The following is a 20,427-nucleotide window of genomic DNA, read 5'->3' as shown; positions in this document are numbered from 1 at the left end:
GTAAATTCAATAACTTTTCCTCGTATAATTGTACCAGCATTCAGGAAGAAATATGGCACAGAGCCATCTATACTTTAAGCTTTTGTTTGATTGACTTTATGTGAAATCTTCTCTTAATACATAATACAAAGATCATGATGCCTACTGTTTCAGATTTCCTGTGCTGTGGGCCAAAGTAATAGCTCTTAATAGAAACTAAAATCATCTTACATTTAAATCTAAAGTGGTCCCCAAACTTTTCAGGGTTATACCCCTTACCTCTATCCATGCCCCGACCTGGGTGCTGAGAGCAGGGCCACAGCTCCTGGGGGCAGGATGTGAACAGGGGTAAGTGGGCCGAGGGTGGGGGCAGTGTGGGGGCGGAGCGGAGCTGGGTGGAGTTCCCTCCCTGCCCTCATGGGGGATGGCTCGCCCTCTTTCTCCTCCCATCCCCCGTGCCCTTTGAATGTTTCTTGGGGTGCACCTTGCTGTTTGGGAACAACTGATCTAAAGTGTCAGATGGTGTTTCTCTAGAAATATGATCAAGTCAGAGTCCTCTTTCTGGTTTTGATGCTGAGGATCCAAATGCTTCTGGACAAATGTGACTTCTCCAGTATTGTTTTTCTTTCACGGGCTATGAAGCTTTAATCTTTGCAGTTTTCCTCTATTACAGGCACACAAATTAGTCTACTATCCTCTTGCATATCTAACAGAATGATCAATAGGAGTGAATGTCAGCATTAAGTAAACATGATTAAATTGATATGAGCAGTGGAAGGAAGCTGAGATACAATAGTGATGAACTCCACATAAATTACATAATCGTCTCTCTTATAGAGCTTATTACTTGAGGATCTCAAAGAACTTTATTAAAGGAAAACAAGTATCGTTCCCTATTTTACAGCTAGGAAAACAAAGCCACAGGGTGATGGGGGAGTGAATTGCCCATGTTCAGGCAGCAGAGTGGCAAAGTCAGGCATAGAACCCAGATCTCTTGTCTCCCTGCCCATTGCTTTATGCATAGTACTAGGCAGCTGGCATGGTTTCATGGTCTTTTAAAATGATACAATTTTTAGTGAATTCATGCACCATACTTTCTCACTAACTTTTTATTTTACTCAGGTAACTGGAGAGTTAATCATCTTATTGAGATACATATAAATGCTGAAAAAGGGCATTTATTAATACATTTTGGGTGCTCTCAACATAACTTAAAATACATCACAAATACCCTAAGTATAGAATAAAATTTAATATAATTCAGTACAAGTAAGACAGGTAACTTAAAGATTCAGGCTGCCCACTCCCTCCAGCAATCCTCCACCTGTTTGGTTTTCATCCTTTAATGCTTGTAGTCAATTTTAGGTTGTAAGGTTCTAGAGAAGATAGTTTGGATACTTTCCAAAAGGTATACTTACTTGTCAGCACGGCTTACACTCAATCACTAATTATTCTAAAAACTATGTTTCACATTCCTTTAAAAAAAAAAAAAAAGGAACAAAGGAAGAACTCGAGGACCTGAACAAAGAAATAAAGAAAATTGCTAAAATCACTCACACTAAGTTAAAGGGTAAGTACAACCTCCCCTCCCATGATTTAAATATTATATAGAGCCTTTTATATGTATCTCAAGAACTTTGGAATTTGCCCTTCAATGTAATGGGGTCAATATATGCATATACAAATTTGGTTTTCATAGTATCATAGTGGGATGTTCCAAACTTTAAGAAAATATAATATATATTACAGAAAATCTTGGAACTCAAAATGTTAAAATTAGTTTCACTTATTGTATCAGAAATGATCAAGACATGCCCTTTTATCAGATGCAAGGAAAGAATTGTAGATTAAACATATTTGCCCAGTGTTTAATGTATTTAATCAACAATTTTAAACTAAGTGGCGATGTGTTCAGATGGTACAAACTGATGTGGAGCTATGCTAAATTACCCCAGCTGAGAATCTGGCCCAAAATTCATATATCTACTCCTGAGTACTTTTGAAAATCAGGCCCCTTATTTAGGAAGCTAATTAAGTATTTAGAAGTCTTAATTGTTCAGCATATGTCAACTCAAACATAACTACGTTTTTTTTCTAGTGCCACTAGATTACATTCAGGTCATTCTTTTCTTCAATGGTAGATTTCTAGGTTTAAGGGTAATATTTAATAAAATCCCTCTGTCCAGCAAACAACATTTATTATTCAGATTGTAGTAGCAACCCCAATTTGTTAGGCTCCTTCCAAGCACAAAAGATGACATAATACCCATCAACAAACAGATACTTTTAAAAATTTTGTTTTTAATTTGACTGTGTAAAGAGTTATAGAATGCAAGGTTAAGAATAGATCATTAATAGGTTTAGTTTTTATTATGTGGTGAAACTCTTTTTAAAGAGAAACTACCTTTTTGTGGGTAGGAAACAGAAAAACAATACTAATTGTGATTTATAAAATGTTTATGTTAAAACTTTTACTATATGTTGCATTCTTAACACCTTACAATATGAATTCTTATATGCTTCCTAGCTATTGAACAAAGTTTTGATCAAGATGGGAATGCTAATCGAACATCAGTTGAAGTCAGGATACAAAAAACACAGGTATGATCATCAAGTACGCATGGGGAAATCTGAGGATTTTAACAAAATCAACTAAGCTCCAGAAGACACACAATATTGTGGGGTGGGGAAAGGAAAGGGTTGGACTTTGCTGGAGCCTACATACTATTTTATACTTTGGGGGGGGGGGAAAGGAAGGGGAAGGGCAAGTGCATTTTGTTGTAAAATAATGTACTATATACTTTTACTCCTCAAAACTAGCACTCGGTATTGTCCTGGAAGCTTGTGGAGGTCATGACAGAATACAATAAGATCCAGACTCAGTTTCGAGAACGCAGCAAAGGACGGATACAGCGACAGTTAGAAATAAGTAAGTGACCTGAATTTTCTTCTGATATAGGTGGCTGAATTAACTTTTTTAATGGTCTTTGTTTGTTTTTTTTACATCTTTTTGTTGCTTTGGTTTATACAGAATTGAAATAATACCCCCAGTCTTCTAGTTTTATTTTCCTCTATTCCAGTTTTTACTTTGTACCACCAGACAAGGTTTTTTTCAATAAAATGGCAGTGTAGTCCTGCATACTTCTCTGTAACTGTTCCTTTGGAACTTAACTCTTTAGATGATGAACACAAATAAGCTTCACTTGTTTGTTTTATGTTACAATTTAACCAGCTATTTATATTATGTGTAACTGTCTAATAGCTTCCGATATGGAAGAACTGATCATTCTGCAGATTAAGGTTAGTTTAAACATTGATTTTGTTCTCAGTAGATACTTCTAGACATCATCATTCTTTTACTAAAGTTACCGTCATGGTTTCTGAACATACAGTCAAATCAGTGGCAAAAAATCCCATTGACTTCAATGAGCCAGAATTTCACTCACTATAGTATTGCCAGATTATCACCCAGAAAGATTGTTGACCTGTGTTGTTGAATGTTCTTATGCCTCTCCTGCTTCTTAGAATTGTAGCCTGTATTGTACAGCTATACCGAAAGAAGGACAGGAGACACTTGGTATGGTTTTAATCAGGCCACAACTTTATTATTAGATGTAGGGAACAACCGGGCAGATAAGTGTACGTGCAGGAAACTTCATGTTCATTCAATAGCTACCTGGCGGGCTTGTGCCAGCCCTGCTTTTTTTTCCATCCAGGTCCACCAGCCAACCCATTCCTGGGACTTTACTATTCCCCCCACTCTCAAATGAGGATTAAGGTGGCCTATAAGAAAGTGGGGTTGGCTCCTTGCCATACCAGTCATAGGTGCCCCGATTTCTCCCCCCCTCCCCCAATTCCATTCCTTAACCAACACCTCCCTTTTAAGTCCTTTACCAAGCCATTTATCCGGTCACTGTATACCTTCCCCCTGTAGTACTAGCCCTGGACATCCACCCCCACTTACATGATGAGTTGTGACATAATAGCCTAACACCCTTCCTTCTTCACCATAACAAAGCCCTTCCTGAACCTGCTGTGGGGAAGGTGGGGAAAACCCCCATTCCACCTAGGCCAATCTGGTGGTGAGGGAAAAATTCCTTCCCAGCCCTCCTAGAAAGAAGTGGCTAGTGTGATGCCCACAGGAGGTCCTTCCAAACCTGGTATTTTGCCACCTCAGTGGGAGGAAGGGTGAGTTGTGCTCCGCCTGGTCTGGGGAAAAGAGGCTTCCTCTGCCAGGCTTGCCCCTTTTGAATTCCCCAGCCTTTCTAGTCCCTGAGTGTGTCAGTTTTGCAAAGCTGACTCACTCCCCCTTTTGCAGTAGCTTCTAAGCCTTGCTCCCCTTCCCTCCCTGGCCCATAAAGCACTATTCCCTCTCCCCCGGCAAGCCAGACACTCCCCACTGAAAGAAGGTGGTCATTTGTGTAAAATAGAAGATACTAGATATCCTGTTGGGGGGGGGGGGTGGAAGGGGCTAAAACTTGGTTTGTCTTCTCTTGAATTTTTTCCACTATTTAACAATTAGTGTAATTCATAAACCATCCATGAATATCTCTGGAGGAAGTGAAATATCACTATTTTGGTAACACCATTTCACTACTAACTTTCCCTTCCTCACTAGTTAGGTACATCTCTTATAATCTAAGGCAGGGATTTTCAAAGAAGCCTAAGGGAATCAGATTACTGAAAGTCAGTGGGTTGTGGACATCCCCTTAAGCTTCTTTAAAAATCCCAGCATTAAATGATTCACCCACACAGAGTGTGGCTATGTTAGTAGGGATGCTGCCCAAGTCATTGTATATTTGATCTAAAAGAGCATGAATTGGATAAAACAATCTTCACTGTGTTGTATCCAAACTTATAAATTGAAATGACAGGTTCATGGGAAGTGTAAATCACATCTGAGGTTTTGTTTTGTTCTGGTTTGTTCAACTTTGTTTATCATTGCCTGGCTACAATATCGGTTGCTGTAAGTACTTTATACAGAATGATTAAACTTGTGGGGGGATCACTTCTTTCTGTTACCTTCACCTAAGTTAATGGAGGAGCAAAGTTTTCCACATTAGAAAGTTGTTAAATATGTTTCTAGCTGCTTTTTTCTCTGCATTCTTAACCAGAATCATGTCAAGTTATAACAAAAATCAAGAACTTATTCTTCAAAGAAATTACTGAATAAACTTTTTGAGCAGGAATTAACACACACTCTGATATTTTTGGACAACATCTTAATACAGAGGTTCTTGTGGACTTCCTGCCCATCCATTCATGATTTTATAGACCATCACCTCTCTAGTTTTTGATTATTACATTCCCTATGGCAATTGCTTATATGAAAAAGTAATATTAGGAAATTATTTAATGCATTGGTAGCAGTCTGGCTGTATTTGCCTGACCACCCCACCATTTAGCAGGAAATTAAGTCACTGGCTTTCTGGAGCACATGTATGGTGTAGCTGAACAGTCCTTGCAGAGAGGAGCTTAGGAGAGGAGAAGCCAAGCCTTGAAGCATAGCTTGGGCAGGATTTTGTGGAGGTCCTTTTGTGACTAAAGCCAAATCCAGTAATGGGGTCAGGAAGTTTTGATGCACCACAACTTGTTTGGACTCTGGAGTAAGGCGGAAGAAGCCAGCACCATATGACTGGCCAGCTATTAGCAAACCACCAAAGTTTGACAAACCAGTCTGTACATTTCTGTATCCAGGATTAGATCTTTGTGCTATGTGAAATTCCTGTTACATTCAATCTGGTAATATATAGATCTAAAAACCAAGAGTCTCTTTTGTCTGTTAAGTGCTATTTAGAACTTGAATTTCACTCTCGTTCATGATCCCTTCTAATTACCACTAAGAGCATTTATTACACTTCAACCTGCCTCTGCCACTGAATGATCATAAATGACTACCTCATCCTGCACAGAACCTGTAAAACATCTCCAGATACTATACAGAAATTGAGAATGATTGTCATTTGGTTTTGCTGCAGTATCCTAAATCATTTAAATCTTTTTCTTGTGAGTTTAACAGGCTGCCACCAATGCATTACTTCATTGTAACTTGTTGCTCTCCACTCAGTGTTTCATACTTGTATTCTTTTAAGTAAAATATTTGTTTATTAGTGATGAATGAAGAAATAATTCAAGGATGAACCAGCCAACAAATGACAATCATTTGTGGCCAAAATGTAATATGACTGGTGTAGTAATAGAAATGAAAACAATTGATGGTCTTTAAACTAAATATCCCTTACGTTTCTCCCTGGCTTTTATTTGTATGTTAACTTTTAACATTTAAGATCTCTGGGAAACTTTGTACTTGTATAACCAGAAGAGATAAATATACTCAAATGATGCCAAATTAAAACTAGGCCTTGCTTGAGCACTAGCTAAGCAAGGTCTTCTGGGGGTCCTGTGTCCCGTGCAAGTTCTGCTTTCACAGGATGGTCCTGTATCCCTCTCAGGAATGGTATTCAGTGGGGGAAAGAAAAGATGAACTTCTCAACCCAGTCTTCCTTGCACCAGTGAAACCAGAGAGTGAGGAAACAATTTACTACTAGAAATCCTACCCCAAACCCCAGTCCGACCCCAAAGGGGGAGGGATAGCTCAGTGGTTTGAGCATTGGCCTGCTAAACCCAGGGTTGTGAGTTCAGTCCTTGAGGGGGCCACTTAGGGATCTGGGGTAAAAATTGGTCCTGCTAGTGAAGGCAGGGGGCTGGACTCAATGACCTTTCAAGGTCCCTTCCAGTTCTAGGAGACTGGTATATCTCCAATTATTACCTTTATTACCTCTTCTGGCAGTGGTACTGCTAAAGAGGGAAACTCAGGCCTTTGTTTTTGGGGGTGTTTTTCCTTGCCAATCTCCTTCCATTAGCTTGGGGTGCTCCTTGTTATGATGCCAACACTGATTAGGAGGTGTTGCAAAGAGCAGTGGGTCTAGAGGAACAAAACAGAGACTTGTATGTAGAATTAGAAATATATGCAGGAAGCAATATAAATAAACACAAGTTAATACATCTGAGTGGAAGGTCTGCAACCCAACTGTTCAGTGGGAGGAGCTATGTGGAAAGCAGTAAAACCAAAGAGATCTAAAGTGAATCTAGGACAGCAAATCTGATAAGCTCTCTACCATATTAAGGGAAAGAGGGAAGATCTCATGATGCAGTGGAGAATTAAAACTCTTTGTTGCTGCTCCTTTTGTCGTTGTAGTAACAGAGTCCTTTTGTAACTTAGTTGCTGCTTTCCATTGGCTTCTCCTGCCAAGGTAATGGCACTTGATTAATTTTTTTGGCAGTTTGGCAATATCACGAATTATGGCTACTTTTATTTAAAGTTGTTTAAATTATTGTTTCTGACTAAAGTTAAGTCTTGTGTGCACTAAAGACTTAAATGAAGCCCTTGGGTTTAAGATTTGGGGCACCCTATCCCTGGTTGGTGGGGCTTGGGCAGCTCAGGGTTGGGTCCCTGCTCCTGGGTTCATGTAGTAATTTTTGTTCTCAGAAGGGGTTGCAATGCAATGAAGTTTGAGAACCCGTGTGCTAATGTGAACTGAATCCTGTATTAAAATAATTTTAATCTCATCTTTGTAATATGGTTTCATTACTTACATAAAGAAAAATTTAGATTCTTAGTTTGAAAATAATTTCCCTAGATACTCACGTGAATTAATATCTTCAGTATAATATAGGAGTTTTACAAACATGAATGTTAAATAGTTTCATTTTATATTAAAGTAATTTTTCCTATTGTGCTTACCAAAAACATGAAAAATGAATTTCATGATTTTATTTTTTCATTATATTTAACCTCCTATTATGTGTCTGCAAAAAAATATTTGATTCTTACAATACTACTTACCATCAGAAACAGCTTGAGGAATAGCAGTTTGATTGCACAAGGACAAATTTCTATAGAAAACTTTCTTTTATAAATCTCATGTTTCTTAGCTCCCAGTCTCCGCCTTATAGAGACACCATGATAGGGGAATGCATTATTATGAAAAATAGCTTTCTTAAAAATGGCATTGTTTTGACCACGCAACAATCTAGAATCATTACCTTCAGGAGATGAGTTTTTTCCCTTGTTTTCTGTCCTGTTACCTCAGCTGCAGATGTTCTCATGCTACAGAATCTCTCATACATGTGCTTAATGGCTGTGAGACCCCCCCCTGGCATGAGGTTTGGATGCTAATTGTTATTAAAAACCTGTTACTTGTTGTGGAGTGGAGTTCTGAGTACAAGGTTGTGAGTCATCAACTCCTGAATCCTTATCCTGTATTTAGCACTTTCTTCCTAAGATTGTAATATAACTTCATTACTACCACTTCCCCATAAACACAGTGAATACTTGGGTTTGAGAGAGTCAACTAGTTAATGTTTAGTTAACAAATTTTAAGTTGTTTTTGTGTTGTATGTAATTATTATTCATGATGAATTCTCAGGCTTCTAGGTGTAGCAAAATATGTACTGTTACTTTATAACCTTAAAATATGCTTTCTTCCTAGCTGGAAAAAACACCACTGATGAAGAACTGGAAGAAATGTTAGAAAGTGGTAATCCTTCTATTTTCACTTGTGATGTATGTATTCACAGCCCACTTTATGGCTATCACATATTCTATTTCTTCTATTCAGGAATACGTCAATCACATACTTATTAGTTATTTCCTATTTTCCTCCTTCAAAGATTATATCGGACTCCCAAATTACTCGACAAGCTCTGAATGAAATTGAGTCACGACACAAAGATATTATGAAACTGGAATCCAGTATACGGGCGCTACATGACATGTTTACGGACATGGCTATGTTTGTTGAGACTCAGGTAACTGAACCAATTCAAATATTGTCTTAGTAATGAAGTGCTTTGCATGTTTTGTAGTTTTCCTGTGAAAACAATACAGGACATTGACATATACTCAAATATCTAGCAATCTTGATAACTGCAACATTTTTAGATACCATTTTTTGTTTAAACACTGTAATCATAACCCTGTACAAGTAAAGGCAAACTATTGAAGATTAAAAAAAACATCTTTGATGTGTAAAAGGCCAGAAGGCATCATGTAGTCTGAGCTCCATGTCTGATCACATCTGCTAGGGATAATGAATAACTGCCATTGTGATCCATAAGATATACAAAAATGTGTCAGATTCTAAAGGATGAGATTTTTGCAGTATATATTTAAGTACAAGTGTAAAACTATTTTTAGTGCTATAGTGTAATTTCCTGATCAGGGCTAGATAGTATGGTGGGTGAATACACTGACCTGAATTCAAATCTATATTTAGATCATAGAGTAAATTTGGCCTAACTAGGCCATAACAGGCAGTTAATATATTGAAAACTAACAGAATTTGTTAGCTATTGCAGAAGACAAACATGGTGGTGGGTTAAATGTTGGGTGAGAAGTGTATTGGCAGTGATATAGAAAGAAAATTGGCATGCTACATACCCATACTTTGTTCCCATTAACAAATGGAAATTATAACTAAGTCCATAAGTGGGAGGGTGATAGCCAGTGTCCCCACCTCTCAATTTCATAAATGTTATCTTAATAAGGAGATGGGAAGAAAAGATCATTTAGGGTTAAAAACAATTAACTCTATTTGCAGTATTTATAAAAATATGAAAAAATGTATTCAGTTGAACTGTATAAACTCTGTTCTTGGGATTCACTGACTTTTTTTTTTTTTTTTTAATATCGTGAAATTAAACTGTGTTAGATCCACTGTGAAAGAATTCAGTGGGTAGTATTGTGAATAATCAGCCTATATTTAGCATATCCCTTTTTGGAGGATTTCACTTTCTATACATCTGATATGTTGCCTTGATACAAAATGAATAAGTGTGAAAATTACTGGCATATTGTAAACTTGTACAGAAATGAACAAGTTATTTGTGCATCATTTTTAATGCTTTGCTGTTCACTGCTGCTGATTTTCTTCTGATGGACAAAAACACAGGTGACAGATCTACTGTAATATTTTCCAGATCTTGCATTTCATTCCCAAAGTTCTCATCATAACTGAGCTAAAATTCATTATATACTGGCATTTTAAGTAGTTAGTTTGGAGGAATCCACCTCCTTAAAACCTATGAATAATTTTGGATGAATATTTTGTAGGTAGCCTTGCCGTTTCCATATGTTTCTTCAGATACTGCTGAACTCTTTAGTATGCCAGTTGTAGATGAGCTATTAAAGCATACCTTTCACTTAGGAATATGCTTTAAATTATCAGTATTTTGTCCTTACCTGCCCTTACCAATATTTTTTTTGAGGTTAAAATATTTTTCCTATGAGACCTTGCTTCCCATTCCTTTTTTCCATCACATGTGGATGCAAAAATAAAAACTTCAGCCATTAATACATAATTCTTTTCCATGTTTAAAATCATTTTGATATATTGTTTACTTAGGTTCATTATGCAGGGCTCCAGAAAATTCCAGTAGTGGTGTAAAATTTTTTTCTTAATTTTATTTTAAGGGTGAAATGATCAACAGCATAGAAAAGAATGTGATGAATGCATCAGATTATATAGAACATGCTAAAGAGAAGACAAAAGAGGCAGTTAAATATCAAAGTAAAGCACGAAGGGTAAGGTTTTTTTCTGGATTTTCAATAACTCAATTAATATGGCATAACATAAAGGTAGTTTTTACTGTAGTTAATTTCACATGCTGTAACTTGATGGTTTTTGAGTGCTTGCATAGGTCCATTGTGCTGTGGGTGTGCGTGTGTCCCATGCACCAGTGCTGGAGAGTTTTCCCTAGCAATACCCAGGGGCAGCCCCAACCATTCCCAACCTCCTTGTGCATCGAAGAAAGAGGTATAAATGATAGAGCCACCTCTCCCTGAGTTCTTTCTTGCCATCCATGTCAGTGGTCAGAGCATTTGTGTTCTATGGCAAGTTTACAGCTCTGTGTTGCCAATCTGTATGCAGTGTTGGTGAGTGTGGCTGTTCTAACTGGGAGGCAATCTGTTTGCCAATAATGTGACAGCGGGTTTGAGAGAACAGGGTTCTTCAGTCCTTTGCTGCTGAGGACTGCCTTGTCTCTCTATCAGCTCTTCAGGCCTCCTTGGACGTGGCAGATTCTGTAGTGAGAGCTATGGTGACGTTGCTCCTGGTTGCAGTCCTTTGGGATCCCTGTGGAGGTGCAGCAGACAATTGAGGACCGTCCATTCAAGAAATGCCTTTTTCCTACCTAAAACAAAGTATTGCACTCAAGGACTTGGGTGGTTTTGTGGTCCTTGGGTCTCTACAGTTTGGCTGCAAAGCAGACAAAATTACCATCCTCAGTTCCAGCGTAGACAGCAGTATTATCCCTTCCATCAGGCTGACTGCTCTAAGGGAAGGCAAAGAAAGTCACAGAGCAGAAGGCTGTTGCCCTCTGTTTTCCTGGTCTCTTCATCTAGACATCCCCAGGCCTCAAGGCATTGGTTTGACTCTTATGTCAAGGACAGCATACTACCAGACCTTGGCCAAACTGATCCTTCTCCTCCCATATCCATACCCCCGGACAGAATATCCCATTTCCTACATGCTTGGCAGTCAGTCCATCACCTCAGACAAATGTGTGTGCGCGAACCATGATGGAATCAGGATTATTCTCTGCATTTTCTTTCTGTCCACACCACCTTACCCTCCAGTCCCTCTTCAGGAACGCCCTCTCATGAGTCTGTACTGAGGCAAGAAGTGCAGACTCTGTGTTCTTTGGGAACCATAGAAAAGGTTCCCCTTCAATATTTTCTAATACCCATCGCTAGAGGGTGTCTGAGACCCATTCGGAACCTGAACAAATATATCCAGAACATGAAGTTCTGCATGGTATTTCCTAGATCCAGGAGAGAGAGTATGCTGCCTTCGATTTACAAGATGCCTACTTTCATGTGATGATCCATCCTGGCCACAAGAAGTTCTGAGGTTTGTGGCAGGGGATGATCATTACCAGTTTCACCAAGCTGCCATTCGGTCTATCATTGGCACAGAGGATCTTTATCCAAGTGCATGACAATGGTGGCAGCCTACCTCCACCAGAGAGACATCCATGTTTATGCTTACCTGGAAGGTTGGTTATTTCGGGGTTGCTCTGGACACCAGGTGCAGGCTATGGTGAATCAAACTCTGTTCAATACTCTGGGTCTGAAACTAAGTGAAGAAATGTCCGTGGTATTGCCTCTGCAGAGAATAGAGTTTAGAGGAGTGGTCCTGGACTCTGCTTCTGCCAGGGCATTTCTGCTTCTTTCCAGATTTCAGACTCTACAAGACCTCTGTGTCCCCCTCAAGGATCATCCACAGACCACTGAGAGAAATCGTTTAAGGCTCCTAGGTCACATGACCAAATGTACGTATATTATTCCTAATGCCAGGCTGCATCTCTGAGCATTGTGAGCATGGATCTGATCAGTCTATCACCGTCAGAGTTATCTAGACAAGCTAGTATGCATTCTGGACATGATAGCATCATCTCTTAGCTGGTGGATGAGTCAAAACAATGTGGGACTCCCTTGCACTGCTTGACTTTGGTAATGGAAACTTCAGTCATGGGGTGAGAAGCACATCTGGGTGACCTTCAGACTCGGGGTTTGTGGACTATACAGGTTACATATCCTCCTCAAGTTGCAAGCAATGTTCTATATGCACCAGCATTTCCTGCCTCACGTCAGGGCAAGACTATCCAGGTGCTCACCAACACCACCACAGTGGCATTTTTTGTGAACAAATGGGTGGTACTAGGTCAGACAGCCTGTGCCAAGAGGCAGTCAAGCTGTGGAATTTCTGCATACAGAGCTCCGTCACTCTCAGGGCATGTTGCCTGACGGAGATTCAAAATAGCTTGGCAGGTTGTCTGAGCAGATCCTTCAACATAGACCATAAATGGTCTCTCAACCCAGCTGTTCTAGTTTGTGTTCTGCATAGGAGGGTTTCTGTTGGCCAATCAGTTTGCAACCTGGCAAAGCAGAAAATGTCCCTGATTCTGCTTCAGGGTTGGTCAGAGCCCAGAATCAATATCCAACACTTTTTTCTGTTTTTTCATGGGACAAGGGCCATCTGTATGCATATGATAAGGTCATGGCAGAATGATCCTCATAGCTCCAGTCTGTCTGAGACAGCCACGGTATTCAGACCTACACAACCCATTCACCAATAATCCTTCCCATTACCAATAACCAGAGACCTTGTCACACAGAGCCATGGTTTGGTGTTCGATCAAATCCTAGTGCCACACCTCATGGCATGGTTCATCAATGAATGCACAAGATATTTATTGCTCAGTTGCTGTCCAGAATGTTCTCCTTAACATCAGGAAACCTTCCACATGAGCGACTTACCTGAGTAAGTGGCAACAGTTCTCTATCTGGGTGGCCTCCCATAATGCCATCTACACAGAAAATATTCAATCGATTCTAGACTACCTCTCACTTCTTAAGGAGTCAGATCTAGCACTCACTCCATTAGGGTGCACATGGCAGCCATCTCAGCATTTCATGCTCAAATTGATGGTAAGACTGTGTTTACTCCCTCTATCACAACAGGTTCCTGAAAGGTTTAGATAATTTCTGCCTGTGGAGATGCAGCAGTATCTTGAAATTTGAATTTAGTGTTGTCTACTCTTATGAACCTTCTGTTGAACCTTTCACATCATGCTTACTTCTGCACCTTTCACCAGCAGTAGCTTTCTTAATGGCTATTATCTCCACTAGGAGGATGAGGAACAGAAAGCACTGGTCACTGATCAGTAATATACAGTTGTCTACAAAGACAAAGTTCAGCTACGTTTCTCTCCAAAGTAGTGTGTGATTTCCACCTGAATCAGTCTACATATACTTGACAGTTTTCTTCCCAAAGCTGCATACTCACAGGGACAAATGAAGACCCACTCTCCTTTCCTAGTGCAGTGAAGTCTACTATTGCACTGTTCCGCTGTGAAGGAACTGAGGGAAGCACTGGGCAGTTCTTCCTTTTATACTTCCCACTTAGGAGCAAGAGCAGCTCGGGCATGGGTGTGGCTGTCCCCAGTAGTACATCTAAATCCTCAGCACCAGAGCATGGAGACATACACCCCCGCCCCTTGCTGTAATGGACATATGCCGCACATCTCGAAGAACAACATTTATGCAAAGGTAAATAACCTTTTTTGTTTTACTTGTATTTCTATACTGTAAGCATGTGAACATACAAGAAATAATGCTTAGCTTTTTTAGAGTTACTATGTATGGGTCAAATGAAATTGGATTTGAAAATTTATATTCAAATTGTCCATGGTCTCTACATCCTTAAAAAGTGAAATCAGTTTCTTTACCAAATTTCCTCTTCCCATCTGTTATAAACTCCATTTGTTATTACATGATATAGCTTACCAAATTTGTTCTGAATAGACTTTAATGTGAATTAGAATATTACTTCTGAAGGGTAGAAATTTGTGGAGGGGAAATTCCACCATTCACATGCAGTAAAGATTGACTTTTTTTCATTAAAGCAAATTATTTCTGAATGCATAAAAACCGTACACCCAAAAGAAGTGTTTAAAATGTGTCACTGGTAAGTAACTTCTATGGCACAAAGTTATTCAGGAGTGAAATATGTTTATAAAGACTTAGAACCTCTCTAATTGAAAGACCTATCTGGACATGTGGTTGTAATAATATATTTAAAATTAATTTGATTTTTCTGCTAACATTGTAAATCTCCTTCAGCAAAGTGGAAATTCCATTCATACTATATTATTTTCAAGATTCAGTGGCCATAGTTTATCATTGACATGCACTTCTATAAATGTATGAATCATCATAATTTGATGGGCATCATATATGGTTCAAAGAAATGAAATGATGTGATGTCATTGAAAAGGTTTATTTTTAAAAGCCGCATTTAATTCACTTGCATTGACACTGAAAATGCTTCAGTGTTTGAATATGCTTCTTCCCTTCAGCCCCCAAGATGAGTCATTATGAAGTCAATAATCTACTAAAACAATTGCTTTTTGACCTCTGAACACTAATGATTTTGCAATCTAGCATCTGCATTATATTAATATTCTTTTAAAACTGCAGTGGAATTTTCTGAGTTATGTAATACAGTGTGTGGGGTGGAGGTGGCAAGGGAGACTACAACAAGAATTTTCTTTGTTCTTGGCATGTTAAGTAACTTCAGAGCAGGCAAGTCATATGGAAAGACCTGACTGTAGAATTGTACTTAGATTATTTTATAGATAAATAATCTTTGGTTTCAAGAGCAAATTATACACAGTCTGTTTGAGGTATATATATTCTCTGTCCCAGTACCCTCTACATAAATATATAATTTTTTTCTGTATTGGGAACTGTTAATATGTTTAAAATGAAGTAGCTATGGGAGCCCAAATGTTTTCTTGTAAATCCTGGCAAAAAAGCTAATAAACTCTAGCCTCACTAGATTAGAGATCCTTTTAAGAAACCAAGTGGCAGTCAAAAATGGTAGTCAGGACCATTTCAAGCTTCAAAAATTAAGGTGGTTCTAAAAAGATTGAATTTCTTTTCTAAAGATCGAGAATAAATCCAGATCCTGTTTAACACTGTGTTCTGAAACTAATCACCTTGCTTTTCTTTGACAGAAAAAGTGGATAATTGTCATTATATCGCTGGTGTTGGTTGCCTTAATTGCTCTAATTGTTGGTCTGTCAGTTGGTATTCGATGATGCTTGGATAACTTCAGCATGCGTATCTCTGCCAATGCGGCAGTAAGTAACTAATAAACTAATTTGCTTCATTGTTGTTGTTTAGTTTTGAGAACTCACTACGCAAACAAGCTATCTTGTACAAACGCTTAACACATATACAGTGTAATACTAATGACCAGGCATGGGGGATGGACATGACGAAGTAGTGAATATTGTCAGTCTCTAGTTGCTGTAAAAGCCCTAATGTATGTTCAAAAGTAGATATCTTTTGAATTATGAAAACTGAGATTTAGTGGTAATTTTATGTAATTTTACAGAGTTCAACCTCATTATGTAAGAGGTTGACAGTGGGACAGATCCTCAGCTGGTATAAATTGTCACAAGCCTGTTAACTTTTACATGGAAAATGCACACCAGCTGAGGATCTGCCCAAGGTGAGAAATCATTTTCACTTGGAGTTTAACTTTTATCACATAGTGTGTTTACAATTATAAAGAGCTTTCAAGACACCCATATTACATATGCCAGTCTGAAGCCAGAGTGTGTTTTGCAACACAAGTGCATTAAGATTTCCCAGTTAGAAACCAGACTTTTTAAATCGTACGCTTTCTAATCAGCTCTTTTATGAGATGGCAATATTTAGAAGTGGGAATCTGCACAAGATACTAACTCTAAAATAACAATGCAAATTTGTGTTTTTGAGACTTCTCAGCCTTTTTCTATATTAGCGGAACAAGTTATTGTCATCTACATAGCAACATTTTCTTCAGTCACAATCTACGCTGATGGTCTGCAAGGATGAAAAGGTCAATGATTCAGAACTCTGAAAGGGAAACTCTGTTGTACTTATGATCTTAGATACTCTGTATACTAAAAGGATGGTCATACTGGGTCAGAACAATAGTCCATCTAGCCGGGTATCCTGTCTTCAGACAGTGACCATTGCCAGATGCTTCAGAGAGAATGAACAGAACAGGGCAATTGAGTGATCCATCCTCTGCTTTTGGCAGTTGGAGGTTGACACACCCATAGTGCGGGGCTGTGTCCCTGACCATCTTGGCTTATAGCCATTGACCAGCCTATCCTTCATGGATTTACCTATTCTTTTGTGAACCCAGTTACACTTTTGGCCTTCACAACAGCCAATGGCTACTTCTGTATCTTTAAAACCTGGAAATATTGACATAATTAGAAGCAGCATTCTCTTTCATACAGCTCATCAGGAATAGTTATTTAAACTATCACTTTTTTAACATGTTTTTGTTGTTACTAATACAATACCATCTCAATTTGTAGTTTAGTAAATCCTGTCATTTGCATATTAAACCATAGAATCAGGAGCACTTAATCTTACATTAGCCTATGTGACACATTTAGTTCAACAAACCCATTTTGTTCCTGCAATAATTAATGGTGAGCTATCAAATATGTAATAGTTGCTTAGTGACTTTCTTATTGCATTCTATTCAGCTCAGTATGTGTTGTTAAGAATGAACAAGTATCCAAGAAAAGGAGAAGATAAGCAGTTTCGCAAATCTCCCGTTACGACTGCAGACATAAACATGCTTTATCAACTCTCAGCTTCCATATGTAGCAAACAGTAATTTATCAACAGAAGATGTTTATGGATTTAAACACGAGTATTCCATGAAATAAAACACATAGGTGTTAGGCAAATATTCAAAAGTTAAATTAAGACTGCTGTGATTGAATGCAGTTATACGTACAATTTGGAAGAGAAATACTGGCAATAAGTATGTCATTGTATTGGGGTGCTTTTCAAAAAACTTCAATTACATGTCAACATTTTCTATCCATATATACTATTTGCTATGGTTCTAGAATGTGCATGTACTACTTAAAATAGATTTAAAATCTGATATGATACATTAATCTAGATTTTTGTCTTTTTTGCAGAAAATGACATTCATCATTATTTGTGTAACTGTCTTGCTTGTGATCCTTGGAATTATCCTAGCAGCTACATTATCATAGCAAGCACATTCCAAGAGTTTAAGAATCTTCAGGCTCCAAATCACATCTGCAGTGAAACCAAATATCCTAACTCTTTTTTTGGTAAAAGATGCCTTACACCATGTTACACATGATGTTCAATGCTGACTTATCATTAGTGATTTAAAGGTGAAAACACAATGGCACCGAATGTTTAATCAGATCTGTAAATCAAAGTGTATATGGGAAATCAATTGGATTTTCATCAGAAACCACATGGATCTATCAGCGTGAAGCCTGCTTTTAATGGTTTTGAACTAAAGTGATTTTGGAATTCTATTTTTTCATAGTTCAGTGTTATAAACACAGAATTTAATTAGGGAATTGTGGAACTATTGAGTTTTGGCTGTTTGGTATAATTTTTCCACTCCTAATACAATTTTATTCAATAATTTTAGTACCACATTTGTGTTCTCTTCTTGTTAGCAAAATAATTGATTCTCTGAGCACTGTTTTTTAGGCGATGTAGCCATAACTTTAAATAAAACATTTACTGGTTAGTCATCTTGCTCAATCCAGTTTTTATATGAAAAAAATTCTCTCTTCGACTAATGCTGCCTCATTTTATTTTAAAAATCAGTTTGGGCTTAAAGATATTATACAATTGTTTTTAATTTGAGGGGGAAATCCTACTTCCAAAAAGCTTATGAAGCAACCAAATAGCGTTCTGTTAATAGTGACTATAAAATTTGAACTGTTTTTAAACCCCCTCCCCAGCCCGTAAAGATTGTTTAGAAGATTGCACTTAAGTCCATTTCTGCTTGTTGCATTGTTAGAATTCTTAGATTTTTTTGAGGGGGAACACTAGTTATTGTGAAGTTTATTGTTCTATTTACTTTATCAGATTTATTGTGCTTAATTGCTTAAAATGTGTGTCTAAGACAGTGGCTGCAATGTTTTCCTGGTATAAAAATACAGTAATGAAGTACAGATCAGATATTTGAACAATTTGGGAAGATATTCCAAAATAAAATTTGTTGTGCATATGAAACTAAAACGGACAGAGCAATTTAGCCTTACAACTTTGACCAGATTGGCATAAGCCACATTTCATCTTGTTCCTTTAAGTCTTGATTTTTGTTCTTTATTTTCAAATGTTTGCCAGTGGTGGTGAGAAAAGATAGTAATGAAGAGGTTTCCTTAAGTGCATCATGTTTGGATTTGCTAATAATACACTGATTTGTTACGAAACTTACTTTTGTGAATGTATGTAACAAGTATGAAGAATTTAGTAATAGCTATCATAACAGATATATTGCTGCTTGTAAAGTTTTAAACATTTCAAACTTAACCAAAATAGCTGAATTTAATGTTACAGGTTATTTTTGTTTTTGTATAATTTCTGTGTAAAATATTTATAATTTGTATTTTGATTTCTCATTTGAGTATGTTCATGTAGATATGTAGATATATTTACACTTAAAGTGAAATAGAAAAAGAAGAAAGAGTGCCTTCTTAGAACATGGCTTACATCTCTTCATTTTTCTGTTTTAAGATGGTTACAAATATTGTTTTGCTTTAGATAATGTTAAATGTTGCAACTTTTAGTACTGCAGCTTACTGACACATTACATTTTAAAATGTTCTTGTTTAAAATGTCTGAGAAGCAAGTTATACATTAAAATGTAACTAATTGAAATGCTTCTTAATGTTTAGCAAGATTTACAATGTATGCCATCTGTTGAAGGATATTCCTGCTTGATGCTGTCCAAATATACTGTGAAATTTTCTTCAGATTGTATTTTGCAAATGGTGATCCATGGTGAAAGCAGATAGGAACAAATAGGCTTCTTTAGTTGCATTGTGTTTGGGATTGCTAAATGAGATCCTGATCCAGTAATTTTATCCTGAAAACACTTGTAAAAGATTATTCATGGACTCTTACAAATCAGCTATCAAGAAATTTATTGAAATTTTCATCTTAATTAATGAACAAATTTCTTTACCTTTCCTTAAGTTCGGACATAGGAGTGACTATGGAAGTCTTTATGCAAAATACTGACAGTTGGTTGACTTGAAATGGTCAGTTCTTAAGTAAAATGTATTTTTATTTAATAGCTGTTTTCTAGTATTTAGTAATAAAACTTATTTATAGAAATGTACAGATTATTCTATTTAAGAAAAATATCAGTGCTGTTGATAGAAGTAGATTATCTACTCAATCAAAAAAGTGTGTAACTTTTTTGACACTCATTTGCAAGAGATTCTCCATTCAGAATATAAATTGAAAGGGTCATTTTTACCACTTTATATTTGTTCATATACTTGCCTCACAATTTTGTTTTTAAAAAAAGAAAATGCAAGTATATTTAAAATGCCACACAGGTGCACATACTTACTTCCTTGTCACTTCAGGAGCAAAGAACTGGTTTCTAGTTTATTTAAAAAAAGTGGGGGGGAAATAACTCTAATTTCCCATTCACTAATAAATTTATCTATGCAAGCATTTCACTTGTGACTACTTTTATGTTGGTGAGTTTATTGTAAATGTTTACACATTCTACTGGAAATACTTCATTGTGGGTGGCATGATTATCAAAGCAATTGTAAAGTCCCAATAAACAGGTGTATAGGAGTGAGCGAGAATAAGCCATAGCATCAAGCACTTGCTTTAAAAAAAATCCCTGTTAAGATCCTGAAGTAATACTGCACATACTTATACATATGAGTAACTTTAGAAGAGGAAGTAATCCCCTTAGCTTTCTAAAAAACCTGGAAAACAATTATTTTTATCAAACAAAATCTTGAAGTCAATCAAGCTACTCATTTTAGCAACGGTACTCCTGT

General features: G+C 37.4%; 1 protein-coding gene across 3 annotated transcripts in view; it reads left to right on the top strand.

Moving 5' to 3' along the window:
* Positions 1–20,063, top strand: part of STX2 (syntaxin 2) — a 39,310-nt gene extending 19,247 nt beyond the window's left edge. The window contains exons 4-11 of one of the 3 annotated variants that reach the window (XM_044990412.1): positions 1,475–1,549; positions 2,507–2,580; positions 2,800–2,908; positions 8,472–8,545; positions 8,653–8,790; positions 10,454–10,564; positions 15,562–15,687; positions 17,545–20,061. In XM_044990412.1, coding sequence (XP_044846347.1) covers positions 1,475–1,549; positions 2,507–2,580; positions 2,800–2,908; positions 8,472–8,545; positions 8,653–8,790; positions 10,454–10,564; positions 15,562–15,645 — 665 coding nt within the window. In that variant the 3' untranslated portion in view covers positions 15,646–15,687; positions 17,545–20,061. Of the gene's footprint in view, positions 1–1,474; positions 1,550–2,506; positions 2,581–2,799; positions 2,909–8,471; positions 8,546–8,652; positions 8,791–10,453; positions 10,565–15,561; positions 15,688–17,544 lie in introns of all 3 variants that reach the window. The other 2 variants (XM_044990414.1, XM_044990413.1) reach the window with 2 other exon arrangements.
* The last annotated feature ends 364 nt before the right edge of the window (positions 20,064–20,427 follow it).

The sequence above is a fragment of the Mauremys mutica genome, chromosome 16 (assembly GCF_020497125.1).
Source record: "Mauremys mutica isolate MM-2020 ecotype Southern chromosome 16, ASM2049712v1, whole genome shotgun sequence".
NCBI lineage: Eukaryota > Metazoa > Chordata > Testudines > Geoemydidae > Mauremys > Mauremys mutica.
Note: the sequence above shows the minus strand (reverse complement) of the source record. Positions and strands in the feature narration are given on the sequence as shown.